The sequence below is a fragment of the Uranotaenia lowii genome, chromosome 2 (assembly GCF_029784155.1).
Source record: "Uranotaenia lowii strain MFRU-FL chromosome 2, ASM2978415v1, whole genome shotgun sequence".
In the NCBI taxonomy this organism is placed as follows: Eukaryota; Metazoa; Arthropoda; class Insecta; order Diptera; family Culicidae; genus Uranotaenia; species Uranotaenia lowii.
The window spans coordinates 298,936,130-298,960,620 of record NC_073692.1 but is presented as its reverse complement, the minus strand read 5'-3'; the positions used below and the strand labels follow the sequence as shown (position 1 = coordinate 298,960,620).

Below are 24,491 nucleotides of genomic sequence, written 5' to 3'. Positions count from 1 at the left end.
TTTTTTTAAACTTTATACCACTGAAACCAGAACATCTAATCCAAATGTAAAACGTGATTTACATCAAGACATCTGTTTACATCTGTTTAAATATACCAATAACGATTTGATTGTATATTTCAGTTCTTTGAAAGAAAAACATGGTGCATCAACTGGATTGGACCCAATCTGCCTCCCGGTTTTTGTCTTGTTAGTTTTAATTTTGCCCAATGAATATTGTACAGTAGATTAGTCCCAGGAAAAATTTATATACAGTACGTACACATTTTCTCCGACATTAATTCAATCTTGAAGGGCAGCCAGCGGAAAGTGTGCAATAAAAAAATCAAAATTGAAAGTTTGGTAACCTACTTATAAATATGGCAAAGTAAGTGAAGTAAAGTCTCCTCTAATGTATAGTTCTGGTTTAGGCAAATGGTCAGGTGTTTGTTTGTAAAGAGGTATGACTAAAGTAAAAATATAAAACTACATATAGTGTAAGTTTTTGTAATTCGCAAAAGTTGCGATCGAAAGAGCTATCCAACGTAACGTTCTAGGGACGGAAAATTCTGTTACAGAAATCCACGGATGCAGGACTCAGAGATGAAGCCTACACAGTTTGCAAAATCTCAATAAAAGTTGATTAAAAAATATTTTAAAAGTAAAAATGTAAAATTAATATAAAATATTAAATCAAACTACTCAATAAAAGTGAATCAAATTCAACGCTATAATAAAAAGTACTCTACTATAAGATCTTATTCGATTTACACTCATTTCAGACTGTCTGAAGAAAAGCGTCTTTAGTCTTAGTTCGAACTGCACATACAATGAAAAACCACTTTACAGTGAACATTTCCCAAACCGTACTATTGAATTTAAAGTAAAGATAAATAAAGCATAAAAGGAATATTGCAGCAGCATACAACTAACAGGAAGGAAAGTCGAGGAAGTCGAGGAACAAAATCAAGCGAACGGAAATGCTACGAATGTGATTCAACTTTTTTTTATATCTCAACAAAACTGCTAGTAGACAGAATAGCGTTTAGTGAAAGAATAGATCAGAAATGGTGTTATTTTTCCATGGAAATCAAAGTTCAAATGAATACAACAAAGGAAACAGATAGTTGCCAGACAGAAGTCAAAGTAAAGGTTGTTTAGTTTAGTGTATTTATAAAATCAAAACGGAAACAAGCTACAATTATAGACTCGTTTTTCTATTGCCAGTTGTCCATGCGTTCGAAGTGCAAAATGTAACTAAACAATATCAGTTAGATGAAACAGCCAAATTTGATAGTTAAAATCGTTAGTTGGTCGGTTGGTGCAATAGCTTTTTCTAAGTTGATGGAATTTTGAATGATATTATTGATAATTTTTTAACCAAATAAAGCCACGGTCAGACAAATAACAGAGATTGAGTAGAAAATAATAGGATGATGATAAGATTGAGCACGAGACAAGTGAGAAGGTTTGTGATGGAGTGAATTTGTATAGCAAAAAAAACCAACAACAACAAAAAAAAAACGAATCAAGATGGGACTCAGAGAGTAAAACTACAACAAAGAAGGTATAAATAAAATAAAGTTTAAACTAAATGTGTTAGGCTAAATGAAAGCTCAAAATATATATGCCATATTTTGGAATTACTGGAACGTGGAGTTGTTTTGATAGATTAATATCACCTCATGCATGCAAAACTTCTTTTATATCATTTTATAGGTGAAGTGAATGGAACATTTATCAAAGTTTAGGATTCAACCTACGTTTTAGCTCATGAAAGAACGGGAAAAGATCTATTTATATATTACTGGCTGACTTGCTGTGTGTTGTTACACCTTTAAACATAAATGATGTTTTTGAAATTATTTAAGTTATGATTGATTTCAACATCGTTAAGAAATAAACCTTAGCATCACTCAGGCCCTTAATTTCTTGAAATGAGAACTGCAGCTTTGTTTCTAAGAATTATTGGTTACTAGGGTAAGTGAGCCTTAACTTGGCATGCTCCTTATCTTGGCATGCCAAAATGCATTTTGGTGATTTTCATGTCAAACATACGCCTAAAAATGAAAAAAAAATCAAACATAAAAGAAAATCGCATATGGCAACATTCTGCATAGCATTTGTCCACAATTGAATCCAAATGACTGCGTTATATTTTTTTTTCGCATGACAAACTGCCAATAAAATTATGATCTTCGGAAAAAATCTTAAATGAACCTACCTTGCTAGTGCATCTGCCATCTTCAGATTGATTTTCAAAACACACTTCATTATGGAAAAATCACTAAAAATTACCGTTGGTTACAGTAAAACATGGCAAAAAATATAAAATTATGACTTACTTCAAACAACGTACATTTTCTATCTAGAATTGAAGAAAATATAAACATTTTTTTCGCCTTATCTTGGCATGCAATTTCACAAATAGAAGTATGCGTGTATGCGTGAAAACGACATCGCAGGCAGTCGGCAGCCGGCGGTCGTTCGTCGGCCGTTAGTGCACAGTGGTTTGGAAATTGAAACGCCGGTCAAAAGTAAAATAAATGATTGAAATAACTTAAAAATATCATGAATGTATTTTGGACTATAATCAATTTATTTATCTCTCAAGCCGACTCAAGCGTATTTGGCATCTTAGTTGGAATTATAATGCTACAATTTGAGCTGCTCTTTTATGGTAAATTTTGAGAACTTTTCTTCTCAATAAAATTTACCTCTCAATAAATTAATTTACCGGTTCCGGATCCGCACTGATATCTTGGATCTCAATGTTGTTACTATATCCATACCCAAAAATTTAACATTTGGAAATAAGGTTTAACGTATTTTGATTTCATTTGATTTGTACTGAAGATGAAAATTTGCTGCATATGTGTCGCTTTGAAAGGAATTGTTATAAAGCTCAAATTATGACACTCTAAATATTATGTTTATTTAAAAAAATAATTGCACTGCAATGTTGAAATACTATGTTGTAACTAGCTTGAATTTTTATTGTTTTCAATTTCATGTGAAATCAAAAGTAATATTTTGACCAAGTTTGTTTTTTATCATACATCACTGTGCATCAGCAGGAGGTGATGACGTTTGTTCTCTGTAGGAATGGAATATGCGAAGGAAGCGCTGCCTATTTCGGGTAATCATTTTGCATGAGTGCGAGTGGGATGCAGCACTTATTTCACCCAGCTTTTGAATTTGCTGTTCGTTTCCATTGCCTATAGTTCAAAAACGATCGAGTGAGATGCACTCTATTTTTATCAGGCTGGCTGGAGCAAAAGTTTGTCTTGTTCTGCTATCCGAGTTTACGCATACGATAGCTAGAAAATTCCTAAGGGCGACATTTTAAACATTTATGATTCAAAGAATCGTTCGCTTACTTTAGTTTAAGCTTTAGTTTGCTTCTTGCCTCGGTCAAAATGGTTTTTAAAATGTCGGTTCTCCTTTTAAGGGAGTGGAATGAAAAAGAAATATGAACTTTTACTATCTTATATTAACCTGTTAACTTCAATGGAAACAGATCTATCATGATTGCATGTTAAGAATTGAGCGAACGATTTGTTTGCTTCATTAATAAACATATTTATGTTAACTATCTATTTGTTTTAAATTATCATTCTTATAAGAGAAATTTTAAACAAACTGAAATAAACAAGTCAAACTTTTTTACGTAAGATTATCATTCTGCATGCAAATATCAATTCTAAAAGTTGATTGACATTTCGTACTTCCGACTTTTTGAAAACAATACAGAACATTGTTGTGTTTCCTTCCGGGATATTTTCGATGAATTCGTGGGGGCTGTTATTGTATTAGTGAGGAATGTTTCTTCTAGAGACGGCCAATTTAAGGAACTCATAAAGGGCCAAAATTCGGCGCGAGGGCTAAAATAAGGAGCATTTCAATCAATAGTTTGATCAGGTTAATCTCAAATTATCAACCACTTTCTAGCAAGGACATATTTTTACTGCCTTTCATGCTAGTAAGCAATCATATTTGTCGAAGAACTTTTGATGGTACACATAACAGGAAGACTACAATCATGGGAAATCTAGTCAACCATGCCTTAGGGGCCAAGATTGGGTACATTTACCCTACTGGGTTCTTGATTGGTCTGTAAAGGTGCTACACGGAGTTGTAATAAGATAATTTGGAGGTATTTAATGTACCAAAAATTTATTGCACACCGTTAGTAAAGTTATTTCTTGAACTTCCGTACTCATCAAAAGATTTTCAGTTACCGTAAAACGGGGTAAATAACATTGATCACCGGGGTAACTTTGATCAACACCAAATTTTTCCACATAATCACATAACTGAGTCTGAAGTTAAAATACCCCATTTTTTCTACGCTTAAAACCCTATAAGTTGAGTTTCAAATTGAGAAAAACTTGGTTTGTTTTTTTTTTAATTTTAAATGTAAGTATAAATGTTATTTCAAAATCTTGATATATCTATTTTTCGAAGGCTCACAAACAAACATCCTTCCTGATGAAATCAAAGCGTTTAGAAGCAGCAGGTTGATTTATGTGAGAGTCCAGCTTTGTTCCTAAGTAAATGTATTGATAGTTTTGGTGTAGTTTTTGTTGTATTTTGAGTTTAATTTTTGATATTTAAAACAATAGGGACATTTTCCAAGAGTAAGCCAGTCTACGACAGAAAGCTATAAACCCTATCAAATGGTTAAGTTTGAAGAAAATAAATAAAGGGGGATAGTGTGAGGGCATAGGGAATGGAATGAAGGCAAACAAAATTTTTTTGTTGTTAAAATTTTATAATGTTTTATGTTAAAAAATTATCCCCTTAATTTATGCAGCATCATTGTTCATCATTCGATTTTAATTGTTGTTCGGCCTTCACACATTAAGGACCGCGATGTTGATTTTATTAGGACCGCGAAGAAATCTAAACCATTGTAGATCTCAGAATTCACTGGACCAAAAGTTACATGTATTATACTTATAGCCACCGAAAGAGTTGTGTTCAATTTTGTACTTGTCAACTGGGGCAACATGCAACACTTTTCAACTTCAATGGCTTCTAAAATCTTAATGCCTACAGATAACCATGCCTCTTGTACATCAATAGTTTTAAGATTGATGGGACGCCAAATTGACGTAGTCAGAAAAATTATTGGTTTTACTAGTTATTTTTAAATTTCCAAAACATGCGAATTTCATCCTACTAAGAAAAAGGGGTAAGTTGCAACAAACTCTGTTATTAATGAAAAATCAAATGAAAACGTTTGAAAATTTATAGTTTTTGATTCATTTGTAATATCATAACGCATGAAGCACCAATTGCAGTAATTTTTTGTTATGTTCGAATTAAAATTTTACATTTTACTATCAAAAATGTTTTAAGGAAAAAGTGTAAATTTGCTGCATACATTTAGGAGTAAAAATACTACAACTATTCTATCAGCTTAAATCATGAAAATAAATCTTAGGATGGATGAAATTTGAATGTTAACAAACGCATAATGTAAAACAATCATATCCAAGCATATGGAAACGAGATTTATGTGGTTTAATTCTGATTTTCATTTTGTTGCATTTTGCCACAGACAGGTAAGTGAATTATAATAATATTTATTTGAAAAAAAATGGTGATTGTCCGAAAAATATTTTCACACCAACAGTGTTGCTATAGGATAACGGAAGCAATATGAAGATTGTAGGTGATATCATTAAGCCAATCCGTCACACTGGGTAAAGTTTTTTACGGCATCAAAAAATGTGAAAATTTTCAAATGTTGCATCTAATCCTGCTTTTGCATGATGCCCCGTTTGACGGTATTACAAAATCTTTTTCAAGTAGGGGTTTCTCGGATTTTCAAAATATCACCAATAACTGAAAGGACATCAGATGGTTTATCACCAAAAAGAATGGGTTCCTATGGAATCTGGGACAAAACATGTCGAAACAGTTGATTGAAATTGATTTGATGAAAGTCGAATTTGAGCAAAATATTTTCCAAATAGTTGTTTCAAAGAACGATGATCTCTAATCTTAGGCATTCAATACTTTCTACCACACGGTTGGGTCATTCAGGGTAATTTATTAAAAAAAAAGTAAAAAATGCAAATTTGAACTAAATCTAGGCAAAAACATACAAGAAGAAAGTGAAAGAAGATAATCTAAAATTTAAAGTTTTCATTGAATTACATCATGATATCTAAATATTAAACTAAAATGTATGTTCATTTTAAATTTTTTTTTATCGTTTTTGAACACAAAAGCTAAAAATTTTCAAAAAAAAATTTAATTTTTTAATTGGTTTACACATAATCTGAATAAATCCGGGCAAATCCGGGAAATTTTAGACAATATCTGGGTATCCCGGCCAGATTTGAATACAAATGTCCAGCCGGTGAAATAATGTAAAAAATAAAGCATGGATCACTTCAAATCTGGACGCGTTAAAACGGGTCTATCTCGGAGCTATGTAAACGAAAAAAAAAAGTTTTATAATCAAAATGTAGGGTTTTTATTGCACTTCAAAGGAAAAATAAGAAAAAAAAATATTTCGATGTTTTTTTGATAAAATTTCGAACTTTTCGTCTAGAACCACTCATCAAAGTTTGGACACCCTATTCACTGACCTCAGCGGCCATTTTGTTTTACAATCTCTTCATCTCTGTTGCTTCCCGAGTCGTCCTACCATTCTTCTTCATCTTCTGCTTGACAATTGCCCAAAATTTTTCGATAGGGCGGAATTGAGGGCAGTTGAGTGGGTTGATGTCCTTTTCAACAAAATCCACCCGTTGGCCGAATACCTCTGTAGTACCTCCTAGCTGTAGTGGTAGCATGCTAAATCTGGCGAAAACTTTACTGGTCTTTAGTGAGATCTATTGTACGAAAAAATAACATTTTTTGAGGCACTCCTCCTTGTACATTTCGGAGTCCATGGTCTTGTTTTTCCACAAAAACCGAGGTTTTTCGTCCGCAGCTGCAAATACCTTGCCAGATCAAACACTTTCTTGCCAACTTATCGGCAAAAGCGAATTTGAACTTGGCGGGGACATCACCCCGACCAGTGCAGTGCACCACTGCAGTGGCCAGGAAGCTGCCCAAAATCCATCTTCGCGTACGTTACGTCATCCATGAGGATGCATCCGTCGTTCTTCGTTGGAATCTTGTTGTATAACTTCCAGGCATGTCCCTTAGCTACTAAATTCTGCTTCAATGTCCGGTTTGGTTGCTTACTGGCCCGATAGGATCGTATTCCTTCGCGGAGACTAATCCTTCTGACGGTGTACCGGTCGACGTTGAATCACAGAAAACAGACGTACAAGCTCGAACAAAAAACTGTTAAAAAAGTGTGTAAAATTTCAAATGCTATCACCAAAAAATACGTTAGAAACTGACTGCAAACAGTGCCATCTATTGCGCCGTTCAAGAGTTACAAATCAACTTTAAAGTGCCCAGTTTTCGAAAAGGCGTAATCGTAGCCAAAAAAAAAAATTGTTCAAAAAGGGTGTTAGGATTTTTACACAAGTTTCGTGTGCCTGCTTGTACGTCTGTTCTCTGTGGTTGAATTTCTTGGCGATGTCGTAGTCCGACTACCCTGTGTTTGCCTTGATCGTTCTCAACACCTTCAAATGCTATGTGGTTTATCTATAGGTGGGGACAACCAAAAACATTAGTATTAGTTCGTTGTATCCATACAGTTGTTTATGAATGATTGTGATGTAACGCGACGCCATCATGGAGTCAAGTATTAGGCATCCAAATGTAGTCATAGAAACTTATTGGGAGGAATGTTTGAGACGCAAATAAAGTTGTTTATTATTTAGAGCCCATATCGTCGCCGTACTGAGCGTCGGGAATAAAAAGCATAAATAAAAGGGTGCTTTGATTGTAATTTTTTAAATAACATGAAACGTTGCATGTCGTCGATGAATGGCGACTTCAACGTCGAGACGGTCATGAACGATTGTGACGTAGCAATCAAAACATTGAAAAAACTGATTCTCACACTCGGGCAAGGGTAGTCTTGTCCCCACCTATAGATAAACCACATAGCTTCAAATGTACTTTTCGATCCTTAATTTTACTATGACGCTTGGTATGAACCTGCCGATCGATAGTATGCATCTCACGGAAACGTTTGAAAACGCTGCACACGGTTGATAAGACCATTTTTAACGATTTCGCGATTTTTGAACCCGAGCAAAATTAATTTTCGTCTCCATGCTCCTGAGGATGTTGAATGTTCCGATTGCTCCAATGCTGTCTTTTCGAATTTTGTTCTCGGTGAAGTTCAACGCTGACAGGAGTACTTAGAAGAAAAAGTTGACCAAAAATATATTTTTAGGTTTGAAGTCAATATAAGTGTATATTTCGACTCATCAAACGATTTTTGGATCGTTTAATATATTTTTTTACCGTTTTCGTAATTTGTCATCATTTCCTTTAAGAAATTTTCTAAAATTAATATGACAAGATAGATAATCCAGGTTATAAAAGTTATAGAATTAAGAACAACCTAGATTTTTTTTATTTGTTTTTGAAAGTGAAATAACAATTAAAAATATTCGTAAAAGAACATGAATTTCACAGGGCTTCAATTGAAAATAAACGAAGACCTAGGTGACTTCTTTGGGGGTAAAAACTATCAATATTTTTAAACTTCAAACTTAAAAATATAAAAATTGCGCGAGTTTGCGCGATTTTAGCTTTTCCGCATGATTGTTGAAGTTATCAATTTTCAAATGATATCAAACATTTATCCGGGACTTGCTGGGAACGTAAACAAAAACATTAATTTGTAAAAAATTAACGTTTTAAACAATAAATAAATCTATCATCAGGTATCAGGTATCAGAAAAGGGGTAGGCTTGATAGCGGCACGTTATCCAAACAAACGGGAAAATTGCCTTTTTTTTTTTTACAGATTTCATCATATACCTGAGAAACCTGAAAACCATAAAAGGATTAGAAAAAAAATAAATATTTAGGGCATAAAGCCGATCCACGTAGGAATTTTGAAGCATTGAAGCTTATAACCACGTTGGGTGAAAAATGACAGATTGTTATTTTAGTTTAAATTCTTAGAATGAGATACACTTATATCAGGATAGGCGGGAGTACATAAAAGCTTTCTAGCAATCGAAAAACAGGCATATATGAGCTAAAAGAATCATACATTATTGATTCACAACTACAAAATTCAAGAGATTTGAGTTTACAATGATCAGAAAATGTTCTAACCAGGATGCTACAATGAGGGCAAATAAACGATTTTATAATGGCAAAGTTGGCATTTAGCCTGTCCACATAGGGATTTTTAAGCAATGAAACTTTTTCAATCAAAATATTGGAAATAAGGACTTTTTTTTTAACTTCCTTTGTAAATTCTGACATACATTTAAAAAAAAATGAAGTCGGGCAAAAGAGGGACATGTACACACTAAGTGGAAGGTAGATATAGGTACAATAGTACCTCTGAATCATAGCTTAACCATACAGGAGATTCAGAACACAAAGTCTTGATTTTATATATTTTTATTTAACTGACCAGTTAGCGCTCTGGTTAGACGACTACAATGAGCTTCTGTGACGCCAAATTTGAAACAAGCGATATTAACACTGCACGAAGCTGTAGCAGTGGATTCCAGAACCAGGATTGACGTATGATACGAAATATCAGAGTACGATATTAAAGGAGCTTTGACTCTTCTTCACACTATAACCATTCTAAAGCTAAGGGAATATGTGTCAATACGAGAGAAGTGACATATATTAGGTGAAACAGATATGACTGTCGACATGCGATACAAGTTTTGATCAAAAACTTGATTTAATAGGGAATATTGAGGCCTTTTGGCAACCTAAAAGAAATATTTTTTTTTTAAATTTTTTTTCCACGGAATAGATATTTGTACGGCTTCAATGATTGAATAACCATGACGCAATTTTAAAAATTAAATATCTTTATATGAACGGACATTTACCTCCACAAAATTCTGTTACCAATCCAAAGATAGAAGGGACTGAATACTTGTCCATTATGAGGAAAATACACTAATTTTGCGCTTGACGTAACAGATATAACTGATGTAATTTAGATCATATTCTTCTATGATTTCAGAAGCAATGGGACCGTAAGCGATGCGTTTGCGATTCACATTTGAACACTTGTGAAGAGATTTTATTGAACGGAGTTACTAGGAGAGCAAAGAGATTTGTTAAATGAAAAATCATATTCCAAATTGGTAAAACGAGAAAATATGGAAGAATACAGCTTGTGCAAATGCATGTACTACATATGCACTATTGGCATACCCTTCTCGAAAGAAAATACGTACAAAGTCAAAAAATACTAGCAAGAATTTAAAACTGATTCAGATTCAAAACATTTCCTTCCAATGTTTTGAACTTGAAAAACTTCTGAACTCTACATGCAATAATTGACCTTGACCTATTTTCTCCCCCGCCCAGATACAGCCTCATTGATTTCCAATAGACAGAAATATGAGATAAACGTATCTGGGAAGTACTGGATAAGTCGCCTCGTACGACATGGACCAGTATCCCAGTGGCAGTATTCTTTAGGCCGCTGCCACACAGCGAGTTTTAAACAATAAATAAATCTATCATAATCTTTTTTTTTTTTTTGATTCGATTATAGTCGTTTTACCATCTTTATGGCATTCGCGACTTTTATTAACGTTGCAGTTGGCGGATCGTTATTGAAAAACATATCCGGTACAACTGTGTTCGATGTTTACTCTTGGGCTCGAATTCGACTTGCCAACTGAGCTATATCACAAGCCCACTCTATCATCATCAATTTTTAACTATTAAACCCGTTCTTGTTTCTGCTTCACCGTAAAGTCTTGAACCTTTTGGATTTTGTGGGGCTTGGTCTGAAGTTTATCTTTCAGGATCCGACGGAGACTTCGATCCGATATGTTTAGATCCTCTGCCAATTTAGTGGAACTACGACGAGAATTTCTCTTAAGGCTCTTCTTGACGATCTCCGCCATGGCAGGTGTCATCACAGTAGGTCGGCGTCTCTCACCATACCGTTTTTGGCATTTCCTGTCTCCAGGTATCTTTTAACTGTACGGTATACAAAACTTCTGCACAAACTCATATCGGACAGCTTACGAACTATGTCCTCCTGCCGTTTGCCAGCTAGGAACAAGGCAACCACAGCGCTACGTTTCTGTTCGAGATCAATTTTTCCGGATAGCACCCGATTACAAAAGTAACACTGACATCCAATGATAGCTAAGACTTAATGTAAACAAAGCGATGAGGGGTCGTTCAATACTGTTTCGTGTGCAACGAAATAATTACTGTTGAAGTACTGTAGCAGTTCAATTGCCGGACCCTTTTAACATTTTCAGCATTCTCAGCAGCACTAATATTAATTATTTTTCTGATAACTTGGAATTTAGTTGCTTCATGTTGACAAATACGTTCATTAGACTGGTCAAAATTTGATCACAAATCAGAGTTGGTATGGGAATCTTCAACTACATGCTGAAGTTTTAAGTAATTGGTTAAAATAGTAAGGCTGCACGATTTTTTAACATAACATAACTCACCACAGCCATAGTGGTTTTTTAAGCTTTGCCTAAGATGGGATACTTGACATTTTTCTTATTCAGTGGTCTGTTTTAGAATAACTTGCCGTATCCCGTGGTGTAGAAGATAGCCTTCAAGTCTACTAAGTCAGCGGACATGAGATCGATTCCCGGTCACGGTATAAATAGTAGGGGAGAGTGGGGATACTTGATCCCCTTTTCTAATCTTCACCATACCTTTTTGGAAAAAATTAGCAGTTCGCCGTCTTTGACATTTTCTGACAGCTTGTAACTTCAAGTTTCTATGCTCCAAAAATTAGAACGATACTTGAACCCGTTGATGAACTAGAAGCATTTTCGTGGGAGTAAAAAAATTGTGATTTTTCTGAAGTAAGGGGAGACTTGATCCCCTATTGAAGGAGACTTGATCTTTTATTCAGGAAGCCCTAATCCTTGTATAAAAATTTAACAAAACCCCAAGATAGAATGTTAATTGACTATTTTGGTCATGTTTGTTCTCATTTCACAATCTATAGCAGACATAAGAAGAAAATACTATAACTTTGTCTTAACGCTTATAATATTGCATACTTAAAGGCGCTATTTTTTATAATTAAGAGAAAATTAATTATTTTTGCTCTTTTCTTCAGACAATTTTTTGATAAATATTAGTTTTTGGATAAATATTAGTAATTTCGTTATCAGCAATCATAACGATCAATTCAGAAGAAGAATATGCCGTTTGCATGGAAGGGGGATCAATTGTACCCAACTCTAGGGGATCAATTGTACCCATAATCATTATTTTAGAAAACTTTTTCTGAAAAAAGTTGAGAGTTTTCCATTGCTTTGAAAATATGGTATTATGAAGTTCAATTTGTGCTCGAACGATTAATACATTTGAACAAATATTTTTTTCATAATTTTCCCATGTAAGGAACATTTTAAAGTGATGAAAAAAGATCTTCAAGTTACATTTAGTGAAATTTGTCAAACAAAGTTCAATTACTCAAACAATTATTTTGTTAAATTTTTTTAAACTACAAGCATTGTTATTTTGCTCATTTTGGCACATTTTTCTAGAGCATTTGATCTTTGTAAGACATTCCAGTTTCAAGATATAGCTAAGGAATCAAGTATCCACAGGGATCAAGTATCCTCATTCTCCCCTACACTTTCTATGGGTTGCTGGTTTTAGCATTTGTAGCCATCATATCCTTGAAAGATGTACGAACGAACTCGTTTTGTTCGTACTGCAAGTTTCCGCTTGTGGGACGAACCATGCTAGGCCTACTATTGTGTGGTGGTTGCTACAATTCTATCTGTATCAACCACTGCAAGGTAGTAGGCCCGTGAGGAACAAATCGATAAAATGTGATGAAAAGTTTCCAAATTAAAATTACCCTTCCGCTCAATTTCAACATCTTTCATCTTATTCTAATCTTCTATCCGTCTATAATCTTTCAATTCTTAAATATTCTTCCTCAAAGAATATAAATTTCACCGATATAGCCGATAAAATAATTTCACAAAAAAAATTTACGGTGATTAACTCTTCATTTAAAACATTAATGGTAACTTTTGAACAATTTATAAAAAAAAAACAAATGAAATAAACTTGACCTCTATGATACTTGCTAATAATATCATCATCATTGATTTTTTTTTATGGAATGTATTCGAACAATCATTACATGAATTTCTAGTGAATTCTAGTTTTAAATTGTATTGAAATGTTTAAAATTTAAACGTTGCTATTTAGTAAAATATACGAAACATTATGTTATAATCACTAGATTTTTCAATTTCATATTTTTTATTAAATATAATTTTAAATTATTATAAGAATAAGTAAAGGGTGATACGGTCAAAATTTGGTCAAGGTAAAGCGCGTGTAACTTGGTGAAATCGTTTATTTAAAAAATCAAATTAAATTTCTTTTTCAAGTTTAATTAGTATCAAATTCAGGAAAAATATTCAGTTTGGCTTCCGCTTTTCCAAATCCGAATTGCCGGGCCTTACGCTTAACCGATGCCATCAGATTTTGTACAGCCACCTTGTCCACCTTCTTTGCCGCAGAAAGCCAGTTTGCCTTGAACTGCTGCTCGTCCTTAGTAGTTTTTTTTTGTCTTCTTTAGGTTCCGCTTGACAATAGCCCAGAATTTATCAATTGGGCGGAGCTCTGGCGTGTTGGGAGGGTTCTTGTCCTTGGGAACCACCTGCACGTTGTTGGCGGCGTACCACTACATGGCCTTTTTACCGTAATGGCAAGATGCCAAATCCGGCCAAAACAGTACGGAACAACCGTGTTTCTTCAGGAAAGGCAGCAGACGTTTATTCAAACACTCTTTCACCTAAGTTTCTTGGTTGAAAGTGCCGGAAGCTTTGAAAATGCTGCTTTTCAAGCCACAGGTCCAGATGGCTTGCCAAACCAGATATTTCTTCGCGAACTTTGACAGTTTCTTGTGCTTGAAAATATCTGCTACCTTTCCCCTTCCTTTTGCCGTATAAAACTCCTATCCCGGAAGCTGCTTGTAGTTGGCTTTGACGTAGGTTTCGTCGTCCATTACCACGCAGTTAAACTTCGTCAGCATCTTCGTGTACAACCTCCGGGATCGCGCTTTGGCCGTCGTATTTTGTTTATCATCGTGATTTGGAGTCACTACCTTCTTGTAAGTCGATAGTCCGGCTCTTTTTTGGATCGATGCACGGTTGTAGACGATACACCCAGCTAATTTGCGGCATCCCGGAGAGAGAGAGAGGTTAGGGTTTCGCTTGAAACTACCGGCAACTCTCTTTGTCGCCTCAGCGTCTTCCGGTTTTCGATTTCCCTCCGGTCCAGACTTCCTGGCTGTCGACAAACGTTCCCCAAACATTTTAATTACATTTGTAACGGTTTATTTGGCAACTTTTAGCGATTTTGCCAGCTTTGCGTGCGAGTAGCTCGGATTTTCGCGCTGCGTGAGCAAAATTTTGATACGCTGCTCTCCTTCCTCGGACGGCATTTTGACAACCTTCGAACAACAAAAATTTCCTGCCAGCTGGAAGAGATCATTCATGAGCCCTATCTTTAAAAAAGGTGACAAACAGGACGTGCGTGATTACCGAGGTGTCACGTCGCTAGCTGCCTGCTCAAAGGTTTTGGAGAGGATCGTCAACGATGCACTGTTTTCTTCGTGCCGGAGTTAGATTTCTGAAAATCAGCATGGATTTTTTCCCAAAAGATCAGTAACCTCAAATTTGGCAGTTTTCACATCATTCTGTTTATCCAATATCGATGGCGGCAAGCAAATTGATGCCATATATACTGACATTACTGCCGCGTTTGATTCAGTGAATCACGAAATTTTGCTTAAGAAGCTACAACATTTAGGATTTTCCGAAAGACTGTGTGTATGGATCAGGAGCTACCTAACAAACCGTCGTTTAGCTGTCAGAATTGGCTCTGCTGAATCAATCGACTTCATTCCAACTTCAGGGGTACCACAAGGCAGTAATTTGGGCCCATTACTGTTCACGCTGTTCTGCAATGATATTAACCTTCCAAAGCCGTTCGCAAAATATCCATTTCGGGGAAATTTGAGTTGTTGTTTGATTTTGTTCTCCTGGCTGTAAATGTTAACCGATTTTAATGATATTATATTCATTGAGTAGGTAATTTAGTCTTCTCACTCAACATTCCAAAATAAAGTCGAAAACTATTACCAGGTTATCAGAAACTGGTTAAGAAAGTAAAAAGTCCGGAAAATCAATTTAATTTTTAAAATACTCATAACTCTTGATAGCTTCTCTGTATTTAAGTGTTTCTTTGATGTTTGAAATCGTGAAGAATCCATCTATCCGACAATGTATAGATATGTTGGGGTCCAATGAAAGTTTTGATCGTTATCTCAGATCTTCCGGTAGAAAAAAATCTTACTTTAAAAAAACGACATTTAGTTTTGGCTTTGCTTAGCTGTATTTCACTTACCAATGAATCGATTTTCAAAACTCAAATTTTCATTTCTTGTCGTTAATTTAATCATTATTTTCATAGAACATACTTGGTTTGTCAAAATTCCCAGTTCTTCAGTATATTGGAATGATGATAAAGAGGGTTGAAATGTGCGCTTCGGGTCATATTGACCCGAACAGCTTTGGAGGGTTAACATGCTTCTTGTTGGATGTGGAGTACTCCTGTATGCGGATGATCTGAAAATATTTCTGACCATAAACAGCCTAACTGATTGCCACGAATTACAACAATACCTCGATACAGTAGTGAACTGGTGTGCAGTCAACCTTCTAGTTTTGAGTGTTGCTAAGTGTTGTATCATAACATTTGGACGCAGGAAACAACCTTTCGTGCACGATTATAATATTCTGGGCGAACAATTGCATCGTGTAGACCAAATTAAAGATCTTGGTGTTATTCTAGACAGTCATATGACTTTCAAGCACCACGACTCTGCAACTATCGAGAAAGCTAACCGGATGCTGGGATTTATCTTACGTTTGAGCAAAGAATTCACTGATCCTGTCTGCCTGCGAGCTCTATACTGCTGTTTGGTTCGTTCAACATTAGAATCTGCAAGCCTAGTGTGGTGGCCATTTGAAGCTGTGTGGATTGCGCGTTTCGAAGCAATTCAAAGAAGATTCGTACGATATGCTCTTCGGGAATTGCCTTGGGAGAACCCTCTTAACCTGCCACCGTATGCTCAGCGTTGTGCCCTACTGGGACTTCACACACTCTCGGATCGTCATGCCATCTGCCAGTCACTGTTCGTGGCGAAGGTTTTAAGAAATGATATCGATTGTTCATGGCTTCTTTCTCGATGTAATATCTATGCCCCTGAAAGAGCTCTGCGAAATCGTGATTGGCTTTCACTAGAATCAAGAAGCACTCGGTATGGTAGTAACGACCCTTTACGTTCCGCAAAAATAAGCTTTCTACGTTTTTATACGCTTTTTGACTTCAATGTATGTACAACAACCTTCAAACGACGGATTGAATCTTATTTAAGTGACGAATTGAGAAATAATAATTGGAAACATCATCGTTCGTGCAATGTAACTTTTATGTAACCTTAAATTAAGTGTATCATTAAGACAACTATGTCAGATGGTTTATAAAACAATAAAACAATAAAACAAAACAATAAAACCGAAGAGTGAATTCCAAACGCACACACACATACACACACACACACACACACATACACACACACACACACACACACAGACACACACACACACACACATACACACACACACACATACACACACAAATATATACACACACACACACACACACACTCACACACACACACACACACACACACACACACACACACACACACACATACACACACACACACACACACACACACACACACACACACACACACACACACACACACACACACACACACACACTCACACACACACACACACACACACACACAAACACACACACACACACACACACACACACACACACACACACACACACAAACACACACACACAACACACACACACACACACACACACACACACACACACACACACACACACACACACACACACACACACACACACACACCTTCAAAATGAGGGGTGTTCAGGTTTTTTAAATGCAAAATTGAAAAAAACACGTCAAGTTGATATTGACCAAATTTTGACCGTATCACCCTTTAATCTGGACTTATAAAGTTGGATATCCTAAATAGTTCTCGGATAGAAAACATTCCACAGGAAGACACAATAAAAAATTGACTTAAAACCGACAAAGTTGAAAACATGGTCATAAATCGCAGAAGTAAACACATTTCCATTGGAAAAAGTTATTACAATACCAATTGTTGGTTTAAACCGCATTACATAATATTCTGTGCATTAAATACTTTCCTTTATAACCAAACAAAAATTGATACGATAGTGAACATGTTTAAAATGGTGTATTTTCATTTTTCTACCCATTGCACACCGTATGTGCAATGCGGCCTGCACACACGGTGTGCAAAGGAGAAATTTGTGTGAATTTACGAAAATTTTTTGAACATTCCATTGTATTCATGTTTTGCAGATAAAAATTGATCGAATCAAAGAATGAAAATTTTTCGCTCCTGGGGGGCGCGTTCGGAAAAAGTCGCCGTCTTGAATGGGTTAAAAGTAAATAATTTACTATTACTTAGTAAGTTAAATGTATATAATGTGAATAATTATATTCTAAATTAAATTATCGCTCGAAATAAATTATTTTAAATTTAAAGCATTTTATGGCCATAAAAAGGGTGTGGGTCCAAAGTGAGGCAGCTAACCTTATATCTTTTTTTTCTCTGTAAATTTATTAATTGAGTTTTAGAAACTTTGCATTCCTATCGGTAATGGTACTACAAACAAATAGTTCTCCTGAAAAGAGAAAAACGAATCCGCCATTTTTAAAGATAATTTCCCTACACCTGACGTCCGCTTCCATTCCCCACCAATTGCACTGCAGGCAAGAAAACAAGCGCCACCATCATGGTGTTGTTTGCTGAATCATGAAACAGGTGTTAACAACCCGAAACTCCAATAAGCGATGCAGGTAGGTATCACGCAAAGGAAAATTCCACCACATAATTATGTTCTTTTATCCAGCAAAAAAGAAGCGAAGATCATCGACGAAAGCCAGCATGCTCTCCGGAGCATTGTAGGATTAGGAAACGCCCCACAGCTGGGAAGCTCCGCCCAAATGGCACTGCCGCACATGCGCAACATCACCAACACATTTCTACGCGTGGAAAATTCTTTGTCGGTAGCTATGTATGGGTGTTGGTGAGTGTCAGTCACCCACATGGTGGCACTCAGTGTGGTTAAGAAGGAAGATCTTGTCCTCGGCATCGTTGTCGTCGGCACCGGATCTCAGTCCGTGGTGATCGTTCGTGAAGTTCGGAAGCATAAATCCCGAGGTCGGTACCGTGTAGTTTGACGGTTGATTTTTTTTCTTTCGCTCACTTGCCGGAAAACGGTTTCCGGGTTTTTGGAAACGGATATCTAGCGTGCATGCGGATAGCGGAAGGAATTCTCGCATAGCTTTGTAGCTTTCGGTGTAGTGTTACGGTGTTGTCGTGATCACATTGCCGCCGGGGCAGTTTCTTCTGGCCGAGATTGACGCAAAGTTGTCACTTCGGCCGATGTGTGGTGATTCCTGTGGCGATCGGGTTTGTTAACTTGTGAGCGAAACGAGTATTTTGGCACGGTCGGTTATTTTTAGCTGTCAAGAAACATGTCGAAATGATCGCGTATGGTGGGATTACTAGCCGCGAATGGTGATAGGTGTTTTTTTGCGTGAGGAAAACATATTTCTGTTTACCGTAGGTAGCCAAACCCAACAAATTTAGAACGTGTCATCTGTTTGTTTATAGAGAAATCGTTGAGGAAAGTGTGGTGTAAACGTGACAACATAACCTATTTAAGCACACCTGGTGAGGTTTTTTATTTCACAAAAGTCCTAATCAATGTCTTGATATTCGAATCTCAGTGAAAAAAACATTGGTCAGTCAGAAGAAATGTGTTCCTGTCCTTAAGTTCCTGTCAAGTGACGTAACCTTCAACACGAACCAAAGCAATCGCGAAAATCGCTATCAGGAAGCCATGCTACAGCACCCGGGAAACGATTACTACGAGTTATCAGCGGCTGCCAGCAAACAAACGCCCCCCACTTTCAGTCCACAGGGGGCGTCCAGTGCGGCCGCCAGTGTTGCAGTGCTGGCATCGATGGCGGCAGGAGCCACTCCTGGAGTAGCGGGTTCGGGGGGAATCTTAAGTGTCAACAACAACAACAATAATAACAGCACATCGAATAACAACAATAATAACAACAATGATAACGATTTGGATATGATGGGCCAGAATGCGGCCGATCGGGAGTCGATGCCCAGCTTTGGATTTACCCAGGAGCAGGTGGCCTGTGTTTGCGAGGTAGATACGTGATATATTTTATTTCCAGTTATTTTTTTCAGAAATCCATTGTGTACTTACTAGTGGTAACTAGTAAAATTTTGCAAAGGTCTCATATTACTTCAATTGCAAACTTTCTTTTTAATACTTTGAATGTATGATCTAGCCAGAGTGTTTAATTCGAGATAGATAAAACTTTTTTTTCCTGGAAAAAAGATTGATCCCGAAAAAATATTCACTTTAACTAAAAGAATATTGATTAAATTATACTCCTAGTTATGCTTGTTTTAAGTTGTTACATTTCCAAGCTGAGGATATGATACCAAACTGAACTTTATACGGGAACCCTTAGTTATGGTACCAACTTGTAAGTGTGCTATTTTTACAAACGATTTGATAACAGCGTCTTGGTTGAAAATTGGTTTTATATCAGGGATGCGCAAATCGCAGCAAAACAGGATTTTTCTCTGGAAGTGGGTCTAACATTTTTAGGAACAGAAGAAAAGCCTTGAAAAATTTCCGTTTTTTGAATAAAAATGAAAGAAAACGATGTCTATGAATGTAAAAACCGAATGTTGGCGAAGAAGTTCAAATGAATAGAACCAATTAAAATATTCATAACATGACCACTGACTATGATTTAGTGATTAATCTAGCCAAGTTAGGCTAACATTGCCAGACTTGCATTGAAAACGACATTGAACTTTAAAGATTTGAAATAAAAAAAAAAATACATGAATTTGTTGGATTTCCGTTTTTTGTTCGTTTTGTCAAAAATTTTAAGCCTTATAACTAGAAATAACGTTAAAGTTAAACCACAGACAAACAGACAGGACACTTAGAAGAAAAATCGTTAGATTTTTCGCAAAGGTATGGCATTGCCATCTGGTGTCGGCATTGCCTACCAACTTGAAAGAATTTCATAAAATGATCCAGGATGCCTATGACATCGTGATGCCACAAATGTGTAAGTACTGCTGATAACTGCTTGATAACACGCCATACGGTATTTCTGGGCATTGTAAGCTGTTTAGCTAGCTTCGATGCCGACAACAATGGATTTTCAAGAAAACTGTGCACAATTTGATCTCTCCGTTCGGCTTCCATGGCGGTTGTTTACAAAATGCTATCGTTTGGTGTTATGACATAAATACATGGTGAAAGGTAATGAATTTCCCGACACGTGGGTGAAAAAAGTTTCCAAATCCGTCCACTAGGAGCGCCACAATGAGCAAAAGAATTTGTTCCAATATTAAATGAAGCAGACTTTAAATAAACAAATGTTTATTTTCGCTGGGCTTTTTGCTTCAGTTATCGAAATTCAGTTCAGAAGATCAAGTACAATGTAAAAAATATCAATATTTGCAATAGTTTTGTGGAAGTTCAGAAGCTATTGTGAAGATCGTCCCTACTCAACTCAATAATCTACAATTCTACCAGGCGACATAGGAAATCCTCGTGAACTAGGATTTTTTTAGAGAATGGAAAAAATAAATAAGCTGTAGGACACATAATTTTTTGTTGTTTCTTTTATTATATTCCATTTCAAGTTTTCATTTCATTTCTGGAAACTTTTGCACATATTTAGAATAAACTTAAATTGGGAATGGCGGAGGAGGGAGGGGGGTTTCTTCTGAGTCCATACAGTAAATATTTGCTTCCTTGCTGAACCTTGAAAGTAAAATTTTCCACTAAAACAAGGATAATTTTTCGATGAATTGGTAATGTTCCAAAAGCACTACAGTTTCGATAGATGCAGGAGGTTTGTTTGTTTGTTGTTCAATTGAAGGAGCTTGAGTTTATCACTACTGGATCTGATAGTAGGAATAGATAGGTCCACCTCAGGATTTATTCCGCTTTCCCACAGAACATCGCAAAGCATGAAGTATTAAATATTCAGATTCTAGAAACAAATGATTTTGTAATCAATTTGATGCTTCTAAGGAAATGTTATGCAAATATTTTCGTTTTTCGGCCAATGAAGCAATGTCTTCATGCATCGCACTATATCGTTTACTTTTCAAATGGAATTTGTTTATGAAAATTCTGGTTGTCAGGAAAAAATAAACAAACTTCTACGGCTACCATGATGAAAAATGAGAATCTCTTAAAAGTGAAGTGGCTCAATCTGGTGGCGACATTGCCTAGCTTCCTGGCCAAGCTATTCAGTTTTGAGAAGAATGAAAACGGAATGTCCCGTCTGTTTGTCTGTGGTTAAACCACTATATTTCTCTATTCAGATTATTACTATCAATAAAGTTCTGCAACATATTAACAAGTGTTAATTGCGGCCCTTCGGAAAGATTGAAAGTTTATATTGGCCCGTTGGTGTTTGGGTTACTTATGCTAAAATGTATTCCCCACCTTCGTCCCATTCCAATGCAGTATTTGTCTTCATTTTTTGATAAGGTTTCGACAGGGTGTCGACTACCTGGAAAAACCTGGAAAATCATTGAAAATCAGGGAATTCAATTTGCATCAGGGAAAATCAGGGAACATCAGGGAATTTTTCCACCGATCAGGGAAAAAATAATGATCCTGATTTTATTTGAAGAAATTGAAACGTCATAGTTTATTATCTGCTTAAAAATTTACTTCAGTATGTAAATTGGGTCTTTTTACGTGAGCTAAAGCAGGATACCCAAAATAATGACGAGAAGCTTCTGGACTTGGGAAGTTGCGGATTACATATTTTACATGGCGCATTCAAAGATGGTATTCGCGCTACTGGCTGGGATATTCTCAAATATCTGAGAGGAAGCTACAACCTGATGAAGGATGTACCTACACGCCACGCACTATATACACAGTATTCTAAAAGTACCTTGTTTCCGTTAAAGTTTTGCTCTCACCGTTGGTTAGAGAACGTGAGCGTTGCTCAGTAATCACTCCACACATGAAAAAGTTTGTTGAAGGTGTTCAAAATGACAAGATAGAGCCGACATCCGATTCATATCGAGACGTTGTTGCATACTCATTTTCAAGCGGATTTGTGCCAACGTAAGAACTTAACTACACAATTAACCCTCATCCGCATTAGGGTGTCATTTTGACACCATTGCAAGTTTGAAGGCTTGTAACTTTTTTCAGAAGCTTCAAAATACAAAAATTTCTTCGGGGACCCTAAATGAATTCAAAAGTTCTTCAATATTGCATCTTTACTTTTTTTATGGACGAACCCTGGAAGCCTGGACAAAAAAACTCCCTTTTCCGACTTTTGGTGTCATTTTGACACCACAAAAGTAAAATCTATTTAAGTCGTTTGAATTATTATGAACTTCATATAAAACTTATATCAAAAGAAACCTTGTAATGTCAGTAAAATATGTTTAGAACATTATATACAGCTAAAGTTACTAGTTTTCTCGTTATTCAGCATGAAAGAAAAAAAATCCGAAAAAACATGCCTCACGAAAACTGCTGTAGTTTATATGTTACACGTCCAAAAAAATATTTGCCTTATGCACATGAAAGCTGAAGTTAATGCCTACATCATGGAGACAAGAAAAATTTTTTTAAATTTTTTTTTAGTGAAATGGTCACAAAAAGTTTAAAAAAGTGGTCTAAAAAACCTACTTTTCATTCGATTGCTAGTAAATACTGTTTGAGCGATAGTATATTTTTGAAAGAAATATGACTACAAAATGTATTAAAATTCCAACATTTTGCTGTCTTTAGATTTTTGATGCAACAAAAATTGAATTAACTGGAATTTTTCAAAGTTCACTACTTTGCGCGATTTTTTTACAAATTGAAATTTCATCTGTTTTTGTGGTCCACTGTCAGGTTGTACCCAGATTATCAGTGCTTTTACTTTGCTTGGACCAATCAAGAGTATATTCATTGGAAAGCACATTTAATCTACATTCTAGTGAGGTGCTACAATTCACGCTGTGAGATTTCACAAAAATATGAAAATTATAAACGTAAAATCATTCCTGAATTTCTAAAACTACAAGCCCCGCGTCCAGCAAAACGTGTTTGTTTGCGCTCCGAGTAGGTACGATGGGTGGTGATTCGGGCAGAGAGCGAAGCCGACAGACGAAATAATGATGCGTGTCGTACGTTTCGCGGTTGGAAATTTTTCTATTGACAGTAGTTCTCGTTTGCTAGTCACGAAACGCATCATTATTTCGTCTGTCGGCTTCGCTCTCTGCCCGAATCACCACCCATCGTACCTACTCGGAGAGCAAACAAACACGTTTTGCTGGACGCGGTGCTTGTAGTTCTAGAAATTCAGGAATGATTTTACGTTTATAATTTTCATATTTTTGTGAAATCTCACAGCGTGAATTGTAGCACCTCACTAGAATGTAGATTAAATGTGCTTTCCAATGAATATACTCTTGATTGGTCCAAACAAAGTAAAAGCACTGATAATCTGGGTACAACCTGACAGTGGACCACAAAAACAGATGAAATTTCAATTTGTAAAAAAATCGCGCAAAGTAGTGAACTTTGAAAAATTCCAGTTAATTCAATTTTTGTTGCATCAAAAATCTAAAGACAGCAAAATGTTGAAATTTTAATACATTTTGTAGTCATATTTCTTTCAAAAATCTACCATCGCTCAAACAGTATTTACTAGCAATCGAATGAAAAGTAGGTTTTTTAGACCACTTTTTTAAACTTTTTGTGACCATTTCACTAAAAAAAATTTAAAAATTTTTTTCTTGTCTCCATGATGTAGGCATTAACTTCAGCTTTCATATGCATAAGGCAAATATATTTTTGGACGTGTAACATATGAACTACAGCAGTTTTCGTGAGGCATGTTTTTCGGATTTTTTTTCTTTCATGCTGAATAACGAGAAAACTAGTAACTTTAGCTGTATATAATGTTCTAAACATATTTTACTGACATTATAAGGTTTCTATTGGTATAAGTTATGTTTAAATCGGTTGAACACGCCAGAAGTTATAACGATTTGAGCTTGTGGTGTCAAATTGACACTCCTAGTGCTGATTAGGGTAATGAAATCTAATGCGGATGAGGGTTAACACACGACGTATTACAGGACACGACACTTAACGTTCTTACAAACGGAAAA

The 24,491-nt window shown here is 35.9% G+C and overlaps 2 protein-coding genes across 2 annotated transcripts in view; both read left to right on the top strand.

Annotated features, from left to right (window-relative positions):
* LOC129744698 (transmembrane protein 198) overlaps nucleotides 1–1,631 on the top strand; it is a 36,891-nt gene extending 35,260 nt beyond the window's left edge. The window contains exon 9 of the mRNA XM_055737350.1: nucleotides 124–1,631. The gene's annotated coding sequence lies outside the window, so the exon portion shown is untranslated. The remainder of the gene's footprint in view (nucleotides 1–123) is intronic.
* A 16,788-nt stretch (nucleotides 1,632–18,419) lies between these two features.
* The window catches only part of LOC129748418 (homeobox protein six1b), a 113,252-nt gene continuing 107,180 nt past the window's right edge, over nucleotides 18,420–24,491 (top strand). The window contains exon 1 of the mRNA XM_055743038.1: nucleotides 18,420–19,461. Within this exon, the coding sequence (XP_055599013.1) occupies nucleotides 19,135–19,461 (327 nt within the window). The 5' untranslated portion in view covers nucleotides 18,420–19,134. The remainder of the gene's footprint in view (nucleotides 19,462–24,491) is intronic.